The sequence below is a fragment of the Zootoca vivipara genome, chromosome 6, assembly GCF_963506605.1.
Source record: "Zootoca vivipara chromosome 6, rZooViv1.1, whole genome shotgun sequence".
Classification (NCBI taxonomy): domain Eukaryota; kingdom Metazoa; phylum Chordata; class Lepidosauria; order Squamata; family Lacertidae; genus Zootoca; species Zootoca vivipara.
Window position 1 is genome coordinate 13,061,658 of NC_083281.1, and position 20,207 is coordinate 13,081,864.

The following is a 20,207-nucleotide window of genomic DNA, read 5'->3' on the forward strand; positions in this document are numbered from 1 at the left end:
AGCGCTTCCATTTGCCTGCCCTCCCAGCCCCTCCAAGTGCCCCTATTTTCCAGGGACATCCCAGATATACAGAAGCCGTCCTGGTTTCTGATTTGATCCTGGGATGTCCCGCTTTTCCTTAGGACGTCCCTATTTTCATCAGAGAAATGTTGGAGGGTATGATTAGTCATGTGAGCCCTGAGCCGACGAGATAATACATCCTTTAGAAAACATTTGAAGGCAGCCCTGTCTAGAGAAGTTTTTTAAGTGTTTAATGTCTTATTATGTTTTTATATATGTTGAAAGCTGCTCAGTGTGGCTGGGGCAACCCAGTCAGATGGGCAGGTATTGTTATTGCTGTTGTTATGGAATAAAGGTAAAGGGACCCCTGACCACTAAGTCCAGTTGTGACCGACTCTGGGGTTGTGGTGCTCATCTCATGTTATTGGCCGAGGCGGTGTACAGCTTCCAGGTCATGTGACCAGCATGACAAAGCCGCTTCTGGCAAACCAGAGCAGCACACGGAAACACCGTTTACCTTCCTGCCAGAGCGGTACCTATTTATCTACTTGCACTTTGATGTCCTTTCGAACTACTAGGTAGGCAGGAGCTGGGACTGAGCAACGGGAGCTCACCCCGTCACAGGGATTCGAACCGCCGACCTTCTGATCGGCAAGCCCTAGGCTCTGTGGTTTAACCCACAGCACCACCTGCATCCCCTGTTATGGAATAGGATGTCCCTAATAATAATAATAATAATAATAATAATAATAATAAAATAAATAATGTATTACTTATACCCTGCCCATGTGGCTGGGTTTCCCCAGCCACTCTGGGTGGCTCCCAACATTAAAAACTTCCCTAAACAGGGCTGCCTTCAGATGTCTTCTAAAAGTCAGATGCCCTCCCAGGCTTCCCCAAGTTTCCCCTGGGGACTCTGATTCCTTCTGACCCCCCCATCTCACATGGGTCGCTCCCCTTAGATGCAGGGAGCTGTGGGTGAGGAGGGTCCGCTTTCCAAACTTCCGACAGTTCCTCAATCTCGCATTCAAGAAAAAGCCATTCTCCTCGTGTTAAACTGTGGAACTCCCTCCCACAGGAGGCAGGGATGGCCACCAATCTAGCTGACTTTAAAAGAGGAACTGGACAAGTTCATGAAAGAGGAGAGGGCGCTGGGTGGCTACCAGCCACGATGGCTCTGCTCAGCCTCCCCATTGTTGAGATAGCAGCGCTCCTGAGTGCCAGTTGCTGGAAACCACAGGAGGGGAGAGTTGTTCTTGTGCTTGGCTCCTGCTTGGGGGCACCTGGTCAGCCACTGTGAGAACAGGATACTGGGCTGGACAGGCCCCCTTTGGCCTGAGCCAGCAGCCAGGCTCTTCTGGTGCCCAAACTTCGGCCCTCCAGATGTTTTGGACTACAATTCCCATCTTCCCTGACCACTGGTCCTGTTAGCTAGGGGATCATGGGAGTTGTAGGCCAAAACATCTGGAGGGCCGCAGTTTGGGGATGCCTGCCCTAATGGAACCTCTAGGTCCAGAGGCAGGCTATCTGAACTTCCAGGTCTTTCGGGGTATATGGCCACTGTGGCTGGTGGCTGGATGGCCCCTTTGGCCTGATCCAGCAAACTTGTCATGTGTTGGAGGCAGGGGTGCCAACTTGAATAAAATGTTGTGAGGACCAGTGGCGGAGCTTCATGCTCTGGCACCGGGGGTGGGGCTGGCACCCGTTCTGTGGGCGGGACGCACTTCCCGGAGGGGCGTGGCACACTTCCCAGAGGGGCGTGGCACACCTCCCGGGGAACGGGGCGCCTCCCAGAGGGGCGTGGCACACTTTCCAGGGGTGGGGTGCACCTCCTGGAGGGCCGTGGCACACGTTCCGGGGCGTGGCGCGCCTCCCGGAGGGGCATCACATGCATTCCGGGGGCGGGGTGTGAATTTTGGGGGCGGGGCGGGCACCAGCGATGGCACACCTTGGAGCCCGCCGCTCGGGGTGGCCCACCCCTACCGCCCCTATCTTCCTACGCCCCTGGTAGGGGCCCAGGTAAGCCCCTCCCCACATGATGCAGTGCGTGCACACCATTTGAGTAGGAATGCCCACCCACTTTGTGGGGGCACAGCCCCCTGAAATATTTTATTGTGGGGATGGAGCCCCCACAGCCCCTAGGAGTTGCAGGATCTCCCAAGGATAGTACCCAACAGCAGTTGTCTGTGTCATCTAGCTGAAAGCAGCCCCCCCCAATGAAATCCCAATATCTGCCCAGAAGTACAAGTATTTCCCCAACCCTTTCACAACGAAAGTGCAGGATAACAACCCCACAGTTTCTGAAGAAGGGAATTCTTCTCGGCGCCAAGTAACGGCTGCAGCAGCCAGTGATCAGGACGGCTTTCATTCCATTTCTCCTTTGCTTCCCACAAGAAATGGCTCAAGGAGAATTGTTCCTCTGCTGCCTTGTCAGTGGCCCCAATCTCAAGGCTCCCCATCCCTAGGCAGCACCTGCGGATTCTCCCAGGGACAAGAGGAGGGCTGAGCCGAAGGGCTGAGCGCCACCTGCTCATTGAGATGCAACCAGGTCAGCACCGCACCTTCCTGATACTACCGGTAGTCGGAATCTCCTTTCTTGTAATTTGAAGCCAATAGTTCAGGTCCTCCCTTCCAGAGCAGCAGAAAACAAACTTGCTCCCTCTTCCATGGAACAGCCCTTTAGATTTTTGAAGATTGCTCCCCTATCTCCTCTCAGTCTCCTCTACGCTAAACATACACAGCTCCTTCAACCATTCAGGGCCGGCTCTACGGCCAGGATGGTTGGCGCCACGCAGCCGCAACTGCCCGTCCGCTGGCCGCTCCGCCGCGCAGCAAGCTCGCCCACCCACCCGTCGCGCAGCAGCGCCCTCGGTGACAGTGCTGGGCGCTGAGCCCGGCTACCTGCCCGCCCGTCGCGCTGGAAAACGGGGCAGTGGGGGGTGGCGGAAGGATCCGTCGCACCACGGCGCCAGGGTGCCAAAGGTGCTTAAGACGGCCCTGCAACCATTCCTCATCAGGCTTGGTTTCCAGACCCTTGATCATCTTGGTCGCCCTCCTCTGCACACCTTCCAGCTTGTCAGCATTCTTCCTCAATTGTGGTGCCCAAAATTGGATACAGGATTCCAGGTGTGGTCTGACCAAGGCAGAATAGAGTGTGACTATGACTTCCCTTGATCTGGACACTAGACTTCTGTGGATGCAGCCTAGAGTAATATTAAGGGTTTTTTTTTTTTGCTGCTGCATCACCCTGTGGACTCATGTGGTCCACTTTAGACCCCAGGATCCTTTCCACGTGTCTTACTGGCAAGCCATGTGTCCAAAACGGGAAGGGGGAGGGGGGACCTAAGTGGGAGGGGGACAGAGTCTAGCCAAATCTTCCAGAGCTGATACTTGAAATCTGAAAGGGCCAGAATCCCTTGCCAAAAGCCATTTTAGCCCCTGTTTTCTTCCCCTAATGTAGAACCTCTGCAGTCTGCAGGACAAGCATGGAGCCGCCAGCACTCCCCGCTGGGAAGCCTGTGCTGGGGGGAGAGAAGTGCCGTCCTGTTTCTGGGGGAGACAGCACCCGCTGCAGGCTGACCCTGGTCTCTATCCTCCTGGGTGCCATCACGGCCATCTGTGGTGGGATGCTGATGGGTAAGTCCATCCCTGCGGAAATTTGATTCATTTCTCAAACTTGCCTTACTTTCTTAAATTCGTATCCCCTACTTCCCTTCTTCGTCAGGCGTTTACACACACCTGAATTCATTGCAACGTCTCATTAGCATCACTGCATTCATTCATGTTGTAATGTTTATGTGTGGCTTGGCAGCCTGTCCAACAGGTGCAGATTGGGGTGCTTCTTCTGTCCTGGCTTCTGCCCTCCCCCCAACACTGGTGCTTTTGCACCAACCCACCCCATGCCTCTTCTTCCTCTCTGCAGGCTTCCTGGGAAAGCAGGAGTTCCTGGCAGAACACCTGGTGGAGCTGCAGGGCCTCCGCTATGAGAGCAGCCTGCAGTGCCCAAACTCCAACTATCACCGCACCTTGACCCCCGTCCTGGAGAGGCTGGTGAGGGCAGACAGAAGAGCCCCTGGGGGGTGTGGGTGGGTGGGGGGCTCTGCAGATTAATCCTCCCCCATAAGCACTGGAGGAGCTGGGAGGTTGGGGTGGCCATGGCAGGCTTTGATTTCTGGTCCCTTCAAGGCAGGAGCAATGCTGGATTTAGGGGGGTGCCGGCGAGGCGGCACAAAGTTGAAAAGATCAATCACTGATAAGATCCACATGGGGGTGCCAAATTTTAGCCTTGCACCACTTTTTCCTGCTGAGGGTCCAGGGAGGAGGTTCGCTGACAGTGGGGAGCCAGCAGTAAATCACACCTAGCAAGTTGGAGTTCATGCTCTCTTAGCAAAAACAGAAGTGTCGGGCCTAATGAACACGGCAGCTCACCTCTGGTAGGTCTTGCTCCCATGAAGCAGTTGCTGAGGCTAAAGGTCCCCATCTCCCCACAGCTGTCTAAGCCTCCCTCCTCCACCCCTGGGTTATCCCCAAGCAATCAGAGACTGTACCTGCATGCAGCCAACCTCAACCCCTGCCCTCTTCATGCCACTTCTTGTTCTGGGAGAACAGCAGGGAGGGGAGCTTGTCGGCACAGGAATGGGAGACCCCCACAACTCTTCCCAGCCAGACTCCTCTCTGCCTCTTGGCCTCCTTCCTCTCCTGTTTCAGCTTCTCCCTCCGATTCTGGACTCCTCTCTGCCACAGACTCTCCCCGCTCACAAAGCCCTGTTACCTCTTCTCCGTCTTCTCCCTCTTCTACCTCGTCGTCACCCCCCCAAGCTCTGAACCTTCTTTCTTGGGGGGGGTCCCCCAGCTGGTTCCTCCCACCATTCCTCCACGTCCAATCAATCCATGACATTCACCCATTCCCCCCCTTTTCTGTCCCGTCTCAGTTCAAAAGCAGCTTTCAGAACTCAGCCCTGGAAGGGACCTGTGCCAAGTGCTCCGTCTTGCAATACAGGTAGGCTGAGCCATGGAGTGTGTCCACTGCCCCGCCCTGCCCTGCCCTGGTGCTGCAGGTGAGGGGAAGCAGCCTGGCCCCCACCACCTGCGCTTGTGTCTCCACTTGGCAGGAAGGGCAATGCCAGCATCCTGGTCCACTTCCGCCTATGGTTCTCCTCGCAGCCGCTCAGCCCAGACGCAGAAGAGCAGGCGCTGGAGAGGGGCCTGGCAGCTGCGCTGGGCAACAGAGGAATCACCCTGCCCTCCTACGGCATCATCTGGGCAGCCTCTCTCACAGGTAGCATGGAATCATCCCTCGCCCATCGTCCAGGGGTAGGGAGGGCAGGCATGCAGGTGGCCTCTCCTTGTCCTCACAACTACCCTGTGAGGTAGGCTAGGTAGCAAGCAAGATCAGTCCCTGCCTGAGTGCAGAAATTCGGATCTGGGCCTCCTACTCCTGCCAGTCTCTGCAACCCTCTCATGCTGGGGGCAAGGTGGCAGCTCTTGCATCTCAGCAAGGAAGGTGAGGGGCAGGGGCGTAGCGAGCCGCCACGACACCCGGGGCGGCAAATTGCCATGCACCCAGGGGGGGCGCGGCGTCGCTACGTAACGACGCATGCTTGTTACATAGCGACACATGTGTCGTTACGTGGCGGGGTATCGCTGCCCCACCGCGCCTCCAAAGCCGCGCGCCTCCAGCTACAAACTCCAGGTAAAAAGCCAGAGTTATCAGAGTTTGTAGCTGGAGGCGCGTGGCTTTGGAGTCGCCGGGGGGGGGGCGATACCCCGCCACGTAACAATGCATGGGCAGCGGGATGTGGAACCCAGGGCGGACCGCCCCATCGCCCCTCCCCCATTGCGATGCCCCTGGTGAGGGGAGAGCTGAGGCTTCCTCATTTGATGGCAGCCAAAAGGTTTGGCCTTGCTGGACCAGAGGCAGCTTAGAAAATCTTTGCACTCTGTGTAGGGGGAGCCATGGCAATGAATGCGGGGGCTGTGTCCACACACGCACACACCTGCCCTCATCATGATATTGTTAAATATTTGTATACTGCCCTATACCTGTAGATCTCAGGGTGCTCAGGCACAAGAAAAAGTTGCAATATAAAAACACAGAATGCATGATGAAAGTAAAAACAAAGACAACCCAATAACCTCCCTTTAAGCACAATTTGTCCCCCAAAGGTACCCAGGAACAGCAGCATGCCCCCCATGGAGGTACAACCCCAGCCCCCTTAAACTACAACTCTCTCCCAGGATATTTTTTTTTGGGGGGGGAAGAGCCATGTACTCTAAGGGACAGGCATGGGTCCAGAGCCCTGTGGGTTGAAGAGATGTGCTGGGGATTTCAGGAGGGGGCCAAGTTCTGGGCTGGAGTGGTGTCCGTGGGGAGCAGTTGGGCTTTTGGAGACCAGCCCCCATTCTTCACACACACCCCACACCTCTCTCTCACACAGGGTTGAGCAGCGACTCCCCTTCAGGAACAGGACTGAAATCAGGTAGGCTTTTTTAAAAAACATTTTGTGAGCTCAGGACGTGGGTGGAGAGCAAAAGAGTTTTATTCTCTGCAAAGCCATGGGGGGGAGGGGGGAGGAAGGTGCTATCTAAGGCTTCTGGCCATGCTGGCTCTGCGGGAGGCAGATGGCCAGTTGCTGGGCATCTTCAGCAGGCAGGAGAAAAGGCTGTTGTTGTGCTCAGCGCCTGCTTGGGGCTTCCCACCTGGGGCCTCTGCGACAGGATGCATGGCGAGGCGGGTCCAGCTTCCACAGGGCTCCCCCGAGGACCTTGGCCCTCCCCAAAAAGCAGCTGCCTCGGGGGGGGGGAGGGAAGAGGCTGGGACCCATCCTGCTACCACCCTTGCAGGCACCTGCCCAGGGACGGCCTTCACCTGCCACAGCGGCCAGTGTGTGCCACGTGAGAATGTGGAGTGCGATGACCGGAGGGACTGCCTGGACGACTCTGATGAGGCAGAGTGCGGTGGGTCCTAGTCTTCTCCTTCCTCTCCTTCCTCCTCTTCCTCTTCTCCTCCTTTGCCCCTCCTTCTTCTAGGAGTGCTGGGATATTCCCACCCAGAGGTGGCCTCCCCTGGGTTTCTCTCTTCATTCCATATCCTGGCAGGGATTTCCCCCACGTGATTCCACGGGTGAAGCAAAGGGGCCTCTTTTCACCTGGTGGTTGCATTAAACCCAGAGGTCAGCAAGGTTTATCTTGCCTGGGCCAGATGGGTCCCACAGAGATCCCTCTGTGGCCCAGATCATGCGTGTGCATGAGCGCACGCACCTGCAATTTCCGGCGTCTGCACATGTCCAGACGCTATTTTCAACAGCACAGAAGCGAGTCCCTGTGCCACGCTGCGCTGCTTTAGCTCGGTTACGCAGCTCGGTTCGGAGGCAGCTCGTGGGCCTGTCAAATGAGCTCCAATTAAACAATTAAACAATTAAATGTGCACGGTGCTCCCTTTGAAAAAAGGAAGGGGTTAGGATGACCGCTGGAAGTGGCAGGTGGGAGCTGCCATCTCAGAAGTGGACTCCCCTTCCTGTGCATGCCTCCAGGAGAATGCCTCTTACTGCCTGCTGCTGGCACCTCCTTGTATCAATGAACATAAGAACAGCCCTTTGAAAGCCGTCCAAACTGGTGGCCATCACTGCAGTCCATAGTTTAACCAAGTGAAGGATTTTCTTCTCGGTTCAGAATCCCTTTGCCCACTGCTGCCACCTGGGGGCAGATAATTGTAACTGCAGCCTCTTTCTAACCGCTCTGCTGCCACCTGGTGGCATGTTGGAGTTACTGCAGACCATTTCTACCCCTGAGTGGGGACTGCTGACTCTGCCCCCCTCTCCTCTCTTGTCTCTTGCAGACTGTGGGTCTCGGCCGGCCATGCAGGCAGCCAACCGGATTGTTGGGGGGTCAGAGGCCACCCGGGGGGAGTTCCCCTGGCAAGTCAGCCTGCGGGAGAACAACGAGCACTTCTGCGGGGCCACAATCCTGGCTGCCAAGTGGCTGGTGTCTGCAGCGCACTGCTTCAACGAGTAAGCCCGACCAGACCCATTTCCTTGCTTCTCCCTCAAGAGACTGAGTGCACCATGCCTTGCTGGGTCGTGGCAAGTGGGCAGCTCTCTGATGCTGAGAACCTTGCAGGGTTAGGGAAAGAGACTGGAGGTGGGTGGGTGGGGTAACTGGCACGTGGGGCAGCTGGTGGGTCTCAAGCCTTTGGTGTGCCAGGGACTCACCCTGCATGCAAAGACAGACTGCGATGAACAGAGCAGATGAGACCAAGTGTGGGTCCAGCAGCCAAGAAGGCAGGTTCTGCCGGTGCTGTTGAGGGAAGTATGGCTATTCAAACAATAACATTATTAGCAAGTCATGGTGCTTTTTTATAAACACACTAGCTGGCCCGGCCACACGTTGCTGTGGCTCAGTCTGTTAAATGGACCCTCAGAGTCCCCCTACCTTCAGAGTCCCCCTTCATTTTGTTGAAATGTTTTACGTATGTTCTGTTTACACAAGCTCATCCTTATGACTCCCCCCACCCTGTCCCAACCCATGACCTATCCTGTCCCCTCCTCCCCCCCATCCCGGCTCATCCCTGTGATTGGACCCACCCTATCCTGACCCATGACCTATCCCGCCCCCTCCTTCCCCCATCCCCCACCCAGGTGAGCCCCCACCTCCATTCAGCCCAGTCTGGAAAGCCGAGCCGAGATGCTGTGGAGAGGGAAGCTTTCCTAGGTGCAGTACCAGTGTAGCCATTGCTAGAGGGCGCTGTTTTTCAACCTCTCCTGTGCTCCCAGCATGCACTTTCATATGATTTGTGAGTTCTGAAACACAGGGTTTTGGGGTTTTTTACATGGCCCAGGTGTGACATCTTTCTACACAACCTGTATATGGTCACTCTCATATTCGCTTTGGACGTTGTGTCCAAATTTGAACGCAATCGGTCAAGCGGTTTCGGAGAAAAGTGGACACCCAACCACATGCCCTTTTTAAACATTTTTATGTATATAGATTCCAGATATATTTGTATTTATCCATACACTATCTGCCAGAGCTGCCCTCTCCTATCCATTGTTCAAAGTGGCCCATGCCAAAATCTTCCCATTGAATCAATATCAGTCTATTGGCAGAAGGAAGGGTGCCAAGAGACCATTGATGTGTCCTGAAGCTCTCCTGCTGCCAACAGGTTCCAGGATCCGGGCACCTGGACGGCCCATGCAGGCACTGTCTGGCTGAGCGGCAGCGAAAGCAGCGCAGTGAAGGCTGGCGTGAGCCACATCCTCAAGCACCCCTCCTATGACACAGACACGGCCGACTACGATGTAGCGCTGCTGGCGCTGTCTGAGCCATTGCCCTTCGGCAAGTACGTCCAGCCCGCCTGCCTGCCGGCCTCCAGCCATATCTTCCCCTCTGGCAAGAAGTGCTCCATCTCCGGCTGGGGTTACCTCAAGGAGGACTTTTGTAAGCACGACCTTTGGCGAGGCAGAAGTGGAGGAAGGAGTGGGGGGGCCACGGCTCAGCCGAGCCTACCTCACAGCAGGGCTCCTGTGGAGATGGGGGTGGTGTGGCTCAGGCAGGGGGCAAAAGGGGCTGAGCTCTGCGCTGAACTGGGCAACTGTCCCCCTGAGGGATCCATGTGAGGAGGAGCTCTCTTTGGCTTCACAGACAGCATTGTACGGTGGGTAGTTTTGCCACAGGCAGGGAGGTAAAGGTGAGTCTTGGCGTGGTCGGGCACTCCAGCCTCAGTTGTTCCCTCAGGGGGCTGGTCCCTGTTAGTGATATTGCCAGGGAGACCAGAGCAACTGATTTGCCCCCAGTTAGCTCTTTCACTACTGGCCGATAACTGCCGGTCGAGTTCCTTTCCCTGGAGCAGCAAAAATCAAGGGCCTAGGCTTGCCTTCAGATTTCATATCACAGCAGAAGTGGCATTACAGAGGCTGGCATGAACGTTTTATCAAGCATTTATTTAACAAACAGCTGGACAAAAGATGAACACATGCAGTCTCTTCACATACAAAGAAAGAGAACTAACTTCTCCATAGCTCTCTTAAGGTGGAATGGAAAATTACAACAGTCCCTACAGGCGGGGACCTTAAGGTTGCTTTTCTGCACAAAGTTTGAGGTTGCTGCTGCTCCACCTCCTTCCCCACCTCCTTTTCCCTCTCGTTGCACCCAAAGGAGCATTGTTTGGGGCAGGAGGAACTGAGCACCCCCATTTTCTCTGTTAATCCTGAGATACCAGCCAACCCTTAGCACAGATTTGGTTTGATTTAAGATTGTTCTTCTGCTTTCGCAATAGCAGCAGCTTTTTAAAAAGCGAGTGAACAGACATTGCCATTACTATAAGGGAAAGCAGCACAGCAACATTTTAAAAAGAAGAGCAGCAAAAAGTTAATCAGAAGAATTACACACAGGTCCAGCTATCCAAACTCTCCTTCAGACAAAAATAAATAAATCTTTGTCCAAACGTGACAAATTCATACCAAAACCTCACCATACAAGCTGTGGATTCAAATATCCAAACAGCCAGAGCTGCATTTTGTACTTCAAGGAAACAAGCAGCCTTAAAGAATCCTGACTTTTTTTCTTTCACTCGTCCACAGCAGAGAAACATGGTGTGGATTTGAAGAGAGCATTTCCCTCTTCCTTGTTTGCCTTTTGCAAAGTTTCAGGGTTTCCCCCCGGGTTTTCTAATAATTTGGGGGTCAAAATTAGAAATGAACCCATAGGAATTGATGAAAATCATTGCCTTGTTATGCAAACACAGACCTATGTGTTTCCTGAGAATGCTTTGCATTCTGATAGTGGGACCTGTGTGGAATGCAATTCAAAAACACCATGGCCGTTCAGTTCAGTGCCTGCCCCTCAGCTGCCCTGCCCTGGAGAGCACAAGGTGCCTAGAACGGGCAGGAGGAGTCCCTGTCAGGATGCGTCCACCTGAATTGCCCCTCAGGCCTTGCCACTGGGCTCCACCTTTCTTCTCTCCTCAGTGGTGAAGCCAGAGCGGCTGCAGAAGGCCGTGGTGGAGCTGTTGGACCAGACACTATGCGCCAGCCTGTACAGCAACGCCATCACCGACCGAATGCTGTGTGCCGGATACCTGGAGGGCAAGGTCGACTCCTGCCAGGTATGACCAGAAGCAGCCTCTGGCTGCAGCGGGAGCTCTGGCAGGAGGCCTCTGGCATGCCACGGTGCCCTTCCTCTCTCCCCGTCTCACCTACAGGGGGATTCTGGGGGCCCACTGGTCTGCGAGGAACCCTCGGGCCGCTTCTTCCTGGCCGGAATCGTCAGCTGGGGCATCGGCTGTGCGGAGGCCAGGCGCCCAGGTGTCTATGCCCGGGTCACCAGGCTGCGGAACTGGATCCACGACACCATGGCCACGTTCACGGCCCCACCAGGCCCCACCCTCCCCACGACGGCCTCCACCACCCTCCTCCCCCTGGCAGCCACCAAGGGCACCAGCACCACTGGCAAACCCCTACCCAGCCCCACCACGGCCGGGGGCAAGCCAGCTGCCACGCTACCACGGCCCCAAGGTAGAAAGCCCCCTCCCCTGCACAGGGCCCAACTGGACTCCTCCTGGGGCTTGTGGGGCACAGCCGCTGCAGGCTCACCCTTCTTTTTCTCCGTGCAGAGTGCGGCCGCCGGCCTGGCTTCTCCAAGCCCATCAAGATAGTGGGTGGCCTGGATGCCTCTCGCGGGGAGGTCCCCTGGCAGGTCAGCCTGAAGGAGGGGCTGAACCACTTCTGTGGGGCCACCATCATCGGGGACCGGTGGCTCCTTTCAGCTGCCCACTGCTTCAACCAGTAAGTAGGGAGAAAGGTGGTTGAATCAAGGTCCAAATTGTAGAGTTCGAAGGGGACCCCCAAGAGCCCCCCAGTCCAACCCCCTGCAATGTAGGAACTGGCGCTTAAGAATCCCAGATAACATTAAGGTTGCAGGTTTCACACACACACACACACACACACACACACACACACACACCGGCCTTATGGGACAGCTGCCTATTTCTACATTGCAGGGGGTTGGCATAGACTAGGACCTCAGGGTCCCGCCCAGCTCTCCAGTTCTGGGGTGCCGTGCCTGCCCACTCTCTGCTTAAAAGGAGGAAGGAGGGTGCACTGCTTTCCGATCAGCACCCTCCGCTCTCCAAAATTAGGAAATGGAACCCGGGAACTTCTGCAAATGGGGACTCAGGTGCCGTAATGGTTGTAGCTTGGTGTGGCACCTTAAGGGCAGTTGATGTCACCAATTCACACTATCAGTCGGCACCGGGGGGGGGGACACCAGACCACCCATTTCCCCAGAACCAGGGGAAATTCCACCCACATCAAGAGGGTCCTGGGTCGGGCGGAGGGGGCTTAGTGGGCAATTTCCGATTGCTTGAAAGCTGTGGGGAGGTGGGGACTTTGAGTCTTGGCAACTGATTTTCATGGAGTGAGACCACTGGGAAGGAGCCGCTCAGCCAAGTCTGTGGAAGTTGTGTTTTTGCAAAGAAAGAGTTCTCTCTAACTTGGGACTGTGTGATTACTGACTGAGCGGCTGTTGTGACTCGGGTGGAGAGGAAGGAGCTAGGTGGGGGAGAGACCCCTTTGTGGGCATGGTGACCCCCAGAGATGAGTCCCCCACCCACCCATCCATTCACCCACCTGCCCCTGGCCTGGCCGCCACTAATGGTGTGCCTGTGCCTGTCTCTCATTTCTGCCCGTGCTGGTAGCACCAAGGTGGAGTACCTGACAGCCTTTGCAGGCACCACCTGGCTGTCGGCGGCAGATAGCAGCTCTGTGAAGGTGAGCGTGAGGCAGGTGGTGCGGCACCCCTCCTACAACCCGGCCCTGCTGGACTTTGACGTGGCTGTCCTGGAGCTGGAGCGCCCCCTCCCCTTCAGCAAGGTCATTCAGCCCATCTGTCTCCCTCTGGCCGTCCACAAGTTCCCTGTGGGCAGGAAGTGCATGATCTCCGGCTGGGGGAGCCTCCAGGAAGGCAATGGTAAGCACTTTCTCCTTCCCCCCCCTTGCAGGCAGCGCAGGAGCCAAGGAGACAGGCCTTTGGATCCAACTAGCTCCCTGCAGTCTACACTGACTGGTAGCAGCAGTTTCAAGCAGGGAGCCTTTTCCAAACCCTGCTTGGAGATGCTGCAGGGGATATAAAGTAGCTCAGTGGGTGGAGCGTGAGACTCTGAATCTCAGGGTCATGGGTTTGAGCCGCATATTGGGCAGAAGATTCCTGCATTGCACAGAATTGCACTAAATGACCCCCAGGGTCCCTTCCTTTCATGACTGAACCTTTCTGCATGCAAATCAGGCTGCTGAGCTAGTTGTTGTTGTTGTTGTTTAGTCGTGTCCGACTCTTCGTGACCCCATGGACCATAGCACGCCAGGCACTCCTGTCTTGCACTGCCTCCCGCAGTTTGGTCAAACTCATGTTCGTAGCTTCGAGAACACTGTCCAACCATCTTGTCCTCTGACGTCCCCTTCTCCTAGTGCCCTCCATCTTTCCCAACATCAGGGTCTTTTCCAAGGAGTCTTCTCTTCTCATGAGGTGGCCAAAGTATTGGAGCCTCAGCTTCACGATCTGTCCTTCCAGTGAGCACTCAGGGCCGATTTCCTTCAGAATGGATAGGTTTGATCTTCTTGCAGTCCATGGGACTCTCAAGAGTCTCCTCCAGCACCATAATTCAGCTGAGCTAGTAGGGGGAGGGATATTCCAGAACGTTGAGCTTTAAAAACAACACACACACACACTTTTGTGTGTGGATCCTCCATGTGCAGAAGCAGTCTACCTGGCCTGTTTCACAGAATTGTAGAGTTGGAAGAGGTTCTGAGGCATGCCACTAGTCCAACCCCTTGCAATGCAGGAATCTCAACTCAAGCACCCCTGCTCAAAAACCTCCACCGCCTTCCAAGGGAGTCTGTTCCACCATCAAATGGCTCGTGTCTTCAAAACGTTCTTCCTAATGTTTAGTCAGAATTGCCTCCCCTGCAAGCTGAACCTGTCAGTTCGAGTCCCACCCCTCAGAGGCTGAGCAGCAGAAAACAAGCTGGCACCACCTTCCATGGGGCAGCCCTTCAGATATTTGAAGATGGCCACCCCCATATTTCTTTTCTTCCCTCTTCCTTTCGTGGGTGTCCTGGAAACTTCCCTCCAGCAGCTACTGGCAACTGGACACTGCTCTGCCCCCTTGACCTGACCTTCGCTCCTCCCTCCCCTCTGCCCTCCCCCTCCCTGCAGCCTCCAAGCCAGAGAACCTCCAGAGAGCCTCTGTGGGAATCATTGACCAGAAAACCTGCAATGTCCTCTACAACTTCTCCCTGACAGAGCAGATGATCTGTGCTGGGTTCCTGGATGGGAAGGTTGACTCCTGCCAGGTGAGGTGGACCAGGGTGGCGTGACTGAGGGTGACCAGCCTGGGGTGCCCCATTCCTGCAACCAGAGCTGGGTGCTCCTTGGAAGGCCCCTGCCAATTTGCAGTGTAATGTTCCCCCTGCAGAGCTCTGGTTAAAAGGACCTTCTTTGGGGGCCCCACGGCTCTTTTCCAGACACACTAGGGGCCACTTTGCCTCTGGGACTTGGTGAGGGCGGAGTTGAGAAGAGACCCTGTAAGACTCCAGAGGGAGCTTCTCCTGCCTGGGAAGCTTTGTTAGCTTTGTTCGCACGGGTGCCCTTGCTGAGCTGGTTGCTCCCATCTCTCTCTGCAGGGCGACTCAGGGGGCCCCCTGGCCTGTGAGGAGACGCCAGGTGTGTTCTACCTGGCGGGGCTGGTCAGTTGGGGGGGCGGCTGTGCGCAGGCCAGGAGGCCCGGCGTCTACGCCCGCATCACCAAGCTCAAGGCCTGGATCCTGAAAACTATCTCACCATGCCCCAGCACCACAACCAATGCCGTGACCACATCCAGCACCACAACCAAGGCCACAACCAGTGGCAGCGCCTCCTCCTCCTCCCCCAGCCTGCCTTTGGCTAGTCAAAGCACCACCGAGGCCAGCCCAAGCACCAGCCTCAGGGCCACCCCCAGCACAGCCAGGCCAGCAACCAACACTCCGAGAGCCACCCAGTTTGCAGGTACATGGCGGGGGCATGAATGGGCAGAGCCGTTAGCATATCAATAATATATTATTGTGATTATTAGCAGGGTGCCAGGCGAAGGCTGATGCCCTCAGGAACCTGGCCTCCAAGGCAGGGGGTGCAGAACACTGCAAGGGTCATCTTTCTTGCGGTGAGAGACTAAACACTGGGAAGCCTCTCCTTTGGGCTGGGCCTGTCACAGTGCCCAGCCCTTTCGTGGCCCACATAGATGTGCCCAGCGAGCTGGAGGACCCCTGTGCAGGCCAAGAGGGTGGAGGGTCTCCGCTCCCCCATTAACTTGCTCACCACCCTCCCTGCCCCCAGCTGTGCCCTGCACCCCGTCCACCTTCAAGTGCTCTGGCAAAGTCTGCATTGGGAAAGCAAACCCTGAATGTGATGGTGTCATGGACTGCAGCAACGGCAGGGATGAGGCCAACTGCAGTAAGTGACCTCCCCTCTCCCCCTCTGCTCCCCTAGTCCATATTTAGCTCTGCTCACGCCCAACCAGAGGGACCCAGGTGGCGCTGTGGTTAAACCACAGAGCCTAGGGCTTGCTGATCAGAAGGTCGGCGGTTCGAATCCCTGTGACGGGGTGAGCTCCCGTTGCTCGGTCCCAGCTCCTGCCAACCTAGCAGTTCGAAAGCACGTCAAAATGCAAGTAGATAAATAGGAACTGCTACAGCGGGAAGGTAAACGGCGTTTCCATGTGCTGCTCTGGTTTGCCAGAAGCGGCTTTGTCATGCTGGCCACATGACCTGGAAGCTGTACGCTGGCTCCCTCGGCCAATAATGCGAGATGAGCACGCAACCCCAGATTCGGTCACGACTGGACCTAATGGTCAGGGGTCCCTTTACCTTTTAACCCCCAACCAGACGGTGTGGGGAGCAAGCAATGTGGCAGGGGGCTCACAAGGGCCCGGGCATCCTCTCAGCCTGCTTCTCTTTCCACCCGCCTAGACTGCGGCTTGACCTCGGCCTTGGCTTTCAGCAAGATCGTGGGGGGCAGTGGCGCAGCACGAGGGGAGTGGCCGTGGCAAGCGAGCCTGTGGCTGCGGAGGAAGGAGCACAAGTGCGGGGCGGTGGTGGTGGCTGACCGCTGGCTTCTCTCGGCTGCCCACTGCTTCGATGTGTGAGTTGGGGGGGTGTGGCGAGCGCTGGGGGTGGGGAGAGGTGGCAGGTGAGTCGGTGGGAAAGGCGGTCTTTCTGCAGCCATTGCTCCCCTGCTCCAGGAACAAGCTCCTTCCTGGTGAAGAAAACTGGTGAAGAGGACCCCATCCTCTGTGGTCCCCCCCCCCAAGCCAGCAATGTTTTCACGGCACACGAGGGCACTGCCAGACCCCTCCTCAATTCCTCCTCCTTCCCCTTGGATCCCAGGCATCCCCTTTGCTGTGCGGCCCCCAACCAAGGCCAGTCCACTCAAGAGGCAAGAGATGAGGCAACTGCCTCGAGTGGCAGGTGTGGGAATGTTAGGTGTGTGGATTAGGATATATCATTAGATAGATCCTATCCAAGCTTGTGTTAGCAAGCTTCCAATATCAGCAGAGTGACATTCCCCTTTTGTGCGCAGCAAAGCGTGTGCGTTCAGGTTTGCTAAAACCTGTACAATAATATTATACTTTATACTTCAATATTACACTTCCTGTCAAAGTCCCCTTTGTCCCTCTTAAAAGAAATACACAACACAGTGTTTATAAAATAAACACTGAAGAAGTGTGCATGCACACGAAAGCTCATACCAAAATAAAAACTTAGTTGGTCTTTAAGGTGCTACTGAAGGAATTTTTTTTATTTTATAAAATAAGATAGAGTTTACTTACAGTTTCATCCTGAGTTAACAGCATAATCTCAGAAAGGCAGGCTTGCTTAGAAAAGTTACAAATATATACATGTGGAGACTACTTAGTAAGGTAAGGCTCCATTTGGTCTCACTCTTGGCAGCAGGCCAAGAGGGAGAACCATCCTAGCTGTAGATTCTCTAGAGATGTGTTCCCATCGGAGAAGAAAAGGCTAAGAGAGAGAATGGCTGCTGGCTAGGGGCTTTTGTCCCAGCTAAACCATCTCATCTGCATATCTGGGGGAACAGGAACTTAGTCAGGTGTTCCCTCCAGGTGAGTTCCTGTTAAGTGGACACTCTAGGTGGAACTGTTGTGACTTGTCTGCCCCAGTGTTCCATCCCACAGCAGGATCCATTGGGGCAGCAGGTGTAGTCTCCAAGGAATGCACCAAGGTGAAGGGGAGGGGCTCCTGGTCTCCTCCCACCCTTCTTCCGGATGTAGATCCTTACTCCCCGCCTTCTTCCCTGGCTGGGAAGTGGAGGGATCCACTGGTTCTCCTCAGGTGCCAAAATGTCTTGGGCCGGCCCTGCCTCCCCTTTCCCCTAGAGATTGGGGAGGCAGACAGAGCAGGCCTTGGGCTGGCCAAGGGTCCCAAGTGCACCGTCTTCCTCAGCTACAGCGACCCCAGGATGTGGGTGGCCATCCTGGGGACACCCTTCCTGAGCGGCCTGGACGGGCGGGTGGAGAAGGTCTTCCGGATCCACAAGCACCCCTTCTACAACATCTACACGCTGGATTACGACGTGGCGCTCCTGGAGCTGGCCTCCCCGCTGAGCTTCACCAACACGGTCAAGCCTATCTGCCTGCCGGACCAAGCCCACCTCTTCGGCCAGGGTGCCCGCTGCGTCATCACCGGCTGGGGCTCCACCAAGGAGGGAGGTAGGAGGGATCCTCTTCCCGGCTGGGTAGGGGAGTGCCCCAAAGAGGCAGCTCTGGCCCTCTGACCACTCTGGCTTCCTTCAAAACCCAGGCAGCCAAGCAGCCTCAGATCAGCTGGTCTATGGGGTGCCCGAAGGCAAAAGGGCAGGATTGGGCCCTGGGCCTTCCTCACCGTGAGTCTCCTGCCCCCTCTCGCTGCCCAATTCCACTCTGCCCTCCCCCACAGGGCTGATGGCGAGGCAGCTGCAGAAGGCAACTGTCAACCTCATCGCCGAGCAGGACTGCCGCCGCTTCTACCCTGTCCAGATCAGCAGCCGGATGGTCTGTGCTGGGTTCCTGCAGGGGTCTGTTGACAGCTGCTCCGTGAGTCTCGGGCGCCCCCCCCCCCAGAGGGCCCACATCACCTCCCCCTCAGCCCTGGCTGCACCAGGTGGGACGGGAGGGAAGCCCACAGCTGGCCAGAAATGGCTGGAGCTGGAGGTGCTTCTGAGAGGGGAGGAGGGAGAGAAGGCAGTTCACGGGGCCTGGGGGGGTCCCCTTGCCCCAGAGCCCCATCCCCGCTCCCAAGGACACTCTGTGCCTTCTCCCTCTGCAGGGTGATGCCGGCGGCCCCCTGGCCTGCAAAGAGGCTTCGGGAAGGTGGTTCCTGGCGGGCATCACCAGCTGGGGCTACGGCTGCGCCCGTCCTTTCTTCCCGGGGGTCTACACCCGAGTGACAGCTGTGCGGAGCTGGATCGCACAGAACCTCAAGGCGTGACTCAGGGAGGAGGCAGGGAAGTGGGGCCTGGCCGGAGGATGGAAAAGCAACTCTCCTTTGGAAGACCCCTACTCTGCCTTTAACCAACAGAAGCACTTTTAGGACATGTTTTCTCTGAATAAAGAGGCTCGCCTGCCTCACTTGGGCTTCACACAAAGGGCAGGAGGAGGCTCCCCCTTCCTCTCCTGGCCTGTCCACTCTACCACCCCATGATCTCTGGAAGATCACCCTCATGGAAGGAGAGCAGGTGACCCTAAGCTGCCTCTTGGGAACACAGGCTGAAGGACGGATGAACAGACGGGGATCCTTGCCTCAGGAAGAAAGTGTTTCCCTTGGACAGTCTGGCCAGAGACACTGCCTCGACTTCCCTTTCCGTCATACTTCGCCCCCTGGGTGGGGGGCTCTGCCTTGTGTCGAAGGGCTGGACGTGGGGTGGCCTCAAGCCTTCTCTGTGCAAAATGAGCAAGAGAAGCACTCAGAGGCGGCCGGAGCAACGGACAATTAAACAAACCCCTTTGTGGAGTTTGGCGTGTGCTGCAGATTTTGTGCTACGCAAACAAAGGTTCTTTCTCCCAGTTACGCTTAAAAACAAATCCAGCCCCCAAATCTTCAGAAACTGGGTGGGGAAGTCTCCCCTGCTACCCACAGAGACCACACACACACATCCCACTTTCACAAAAAGCAGGAGGAGGCCTTGGGCTCAACTGGAAGAGGTTCCCTGGGCCTCCACCTAAATGCTCCCCTGTGCAAGAGGGAAAAGGTCCCTTCTTGTAGAAATCCAGCATGTCAGGGAGAAGCGGCCAAGCTTCTGTTTTCAGAGGGCAGGGCTTCTTTCACAGCACAGTTTGGTTCAGGCCCGCCCTATCTCCTGCCCCCAAACTAAATTTGTTCATTCCCCGTGCACCACCGGCTCCGAGTTCTGCAAGATCCAGCAGGGTGATGCTTACATCACTTCATCTGGCTTGGTCTAGGGGCAAAGGCACCTAGTCCACTACACAAGCCCTAGGGGTGACTCAGCCAAGCAGTGAGCGGTGCCCCTGCAAGCCCTCCTTGGCATGGCACTGTGCCCAGCCATGGGGCCGACTAGCACCCAGTTATCCTAAAGCAGGGGTGCCCAAACTTTGTTCAAAGAGAGCCAGATTTGATTACATGAACATGAGTAAGCTTTTTAAAGGATTGAAGTTATTGAGTATTTTTAGGGTTGCAGTTGTTGAGCTTTTTTAAAAGATTTTACCCCAGAGTTGTTGAGCTTTTTGGGGATTGACTGTCACAGGGCTCGGATTAAGCCCACAAAACGGACTTTGGACATGCCTGTCCTAAAAAGAAACAGAATTAAAACCAGCCCATGTTGAATCAGGGGCGCGCCTGGAATTTGCTGGACACTGCAGAGACCCCACTCTCAGGCAGAAATATCTCCGAATGATTTATCCACTCGTTTTCTAATTCACACACACCACCCGGGCTAATTTAGGCCTTAGGCTGGTTCTCCTGGCTTCTCTTCATCCCACTAGCATGGCCCCCCCTCTACCTAAAGCTTGCTTCCATTTCTCAGCACAGGCCCACAGGAAGCCAACTTGGGGTGCTGGGAAGACAGGGGCATAGGTCAATCACAGAATGGTAGCCTTGGAAGGCGACCCCAAGAGTCATCTAGTCCAACCCCCTGCAAATGGGTTTGCTTTCCGTAGGACGGAGCGAGGGCGC

The 20,207-nt window shown here is 55.8% G+C and overlaps 1 protein-coding gene across 1 annotated transcript; it reads left to right on the forward strand.

Moving 5' to 3' along the window:
- The first annotated feature begins 3,485 nt into the window (after positions 1-3,485).
- TMPRSS9 (transmembrane serine protease 9) lies at positions 3,486-18,568 on the forward strand. The gene is made up of 18 exons (XM_060275241.1): positions 3,486-3,636; positions 3,923-4,050; positions 4,932-4,999; positions 5,112-5,305; positions 6,468-6,479; positions 6,844-6,957; positions 7,838-8,009; positions 9,161-9,435; positions 10,965-11,101; positions 11,198-11,510; positions 11,609-11,780; positions 12,692-12,963; positions 14,206-14,342; positions 14,673-15,033; positions 15,993-16,164; positions 17,484-17,749; positions 17,976-18,112; positions 18,345-18,568. The coding sequence occupies exons 1-18, from the start codon at positions 3,486-3,488 to the stop codon at positions 18,504-18,506; spliced, it is 3,243 nt and encodes a 1,080-aa protein (XP_060131224.1). The 3' UTR covers positions 18,507-18,568.
- Positions 18,569-20,207: the final 1,639 nt, after the last annotated feature.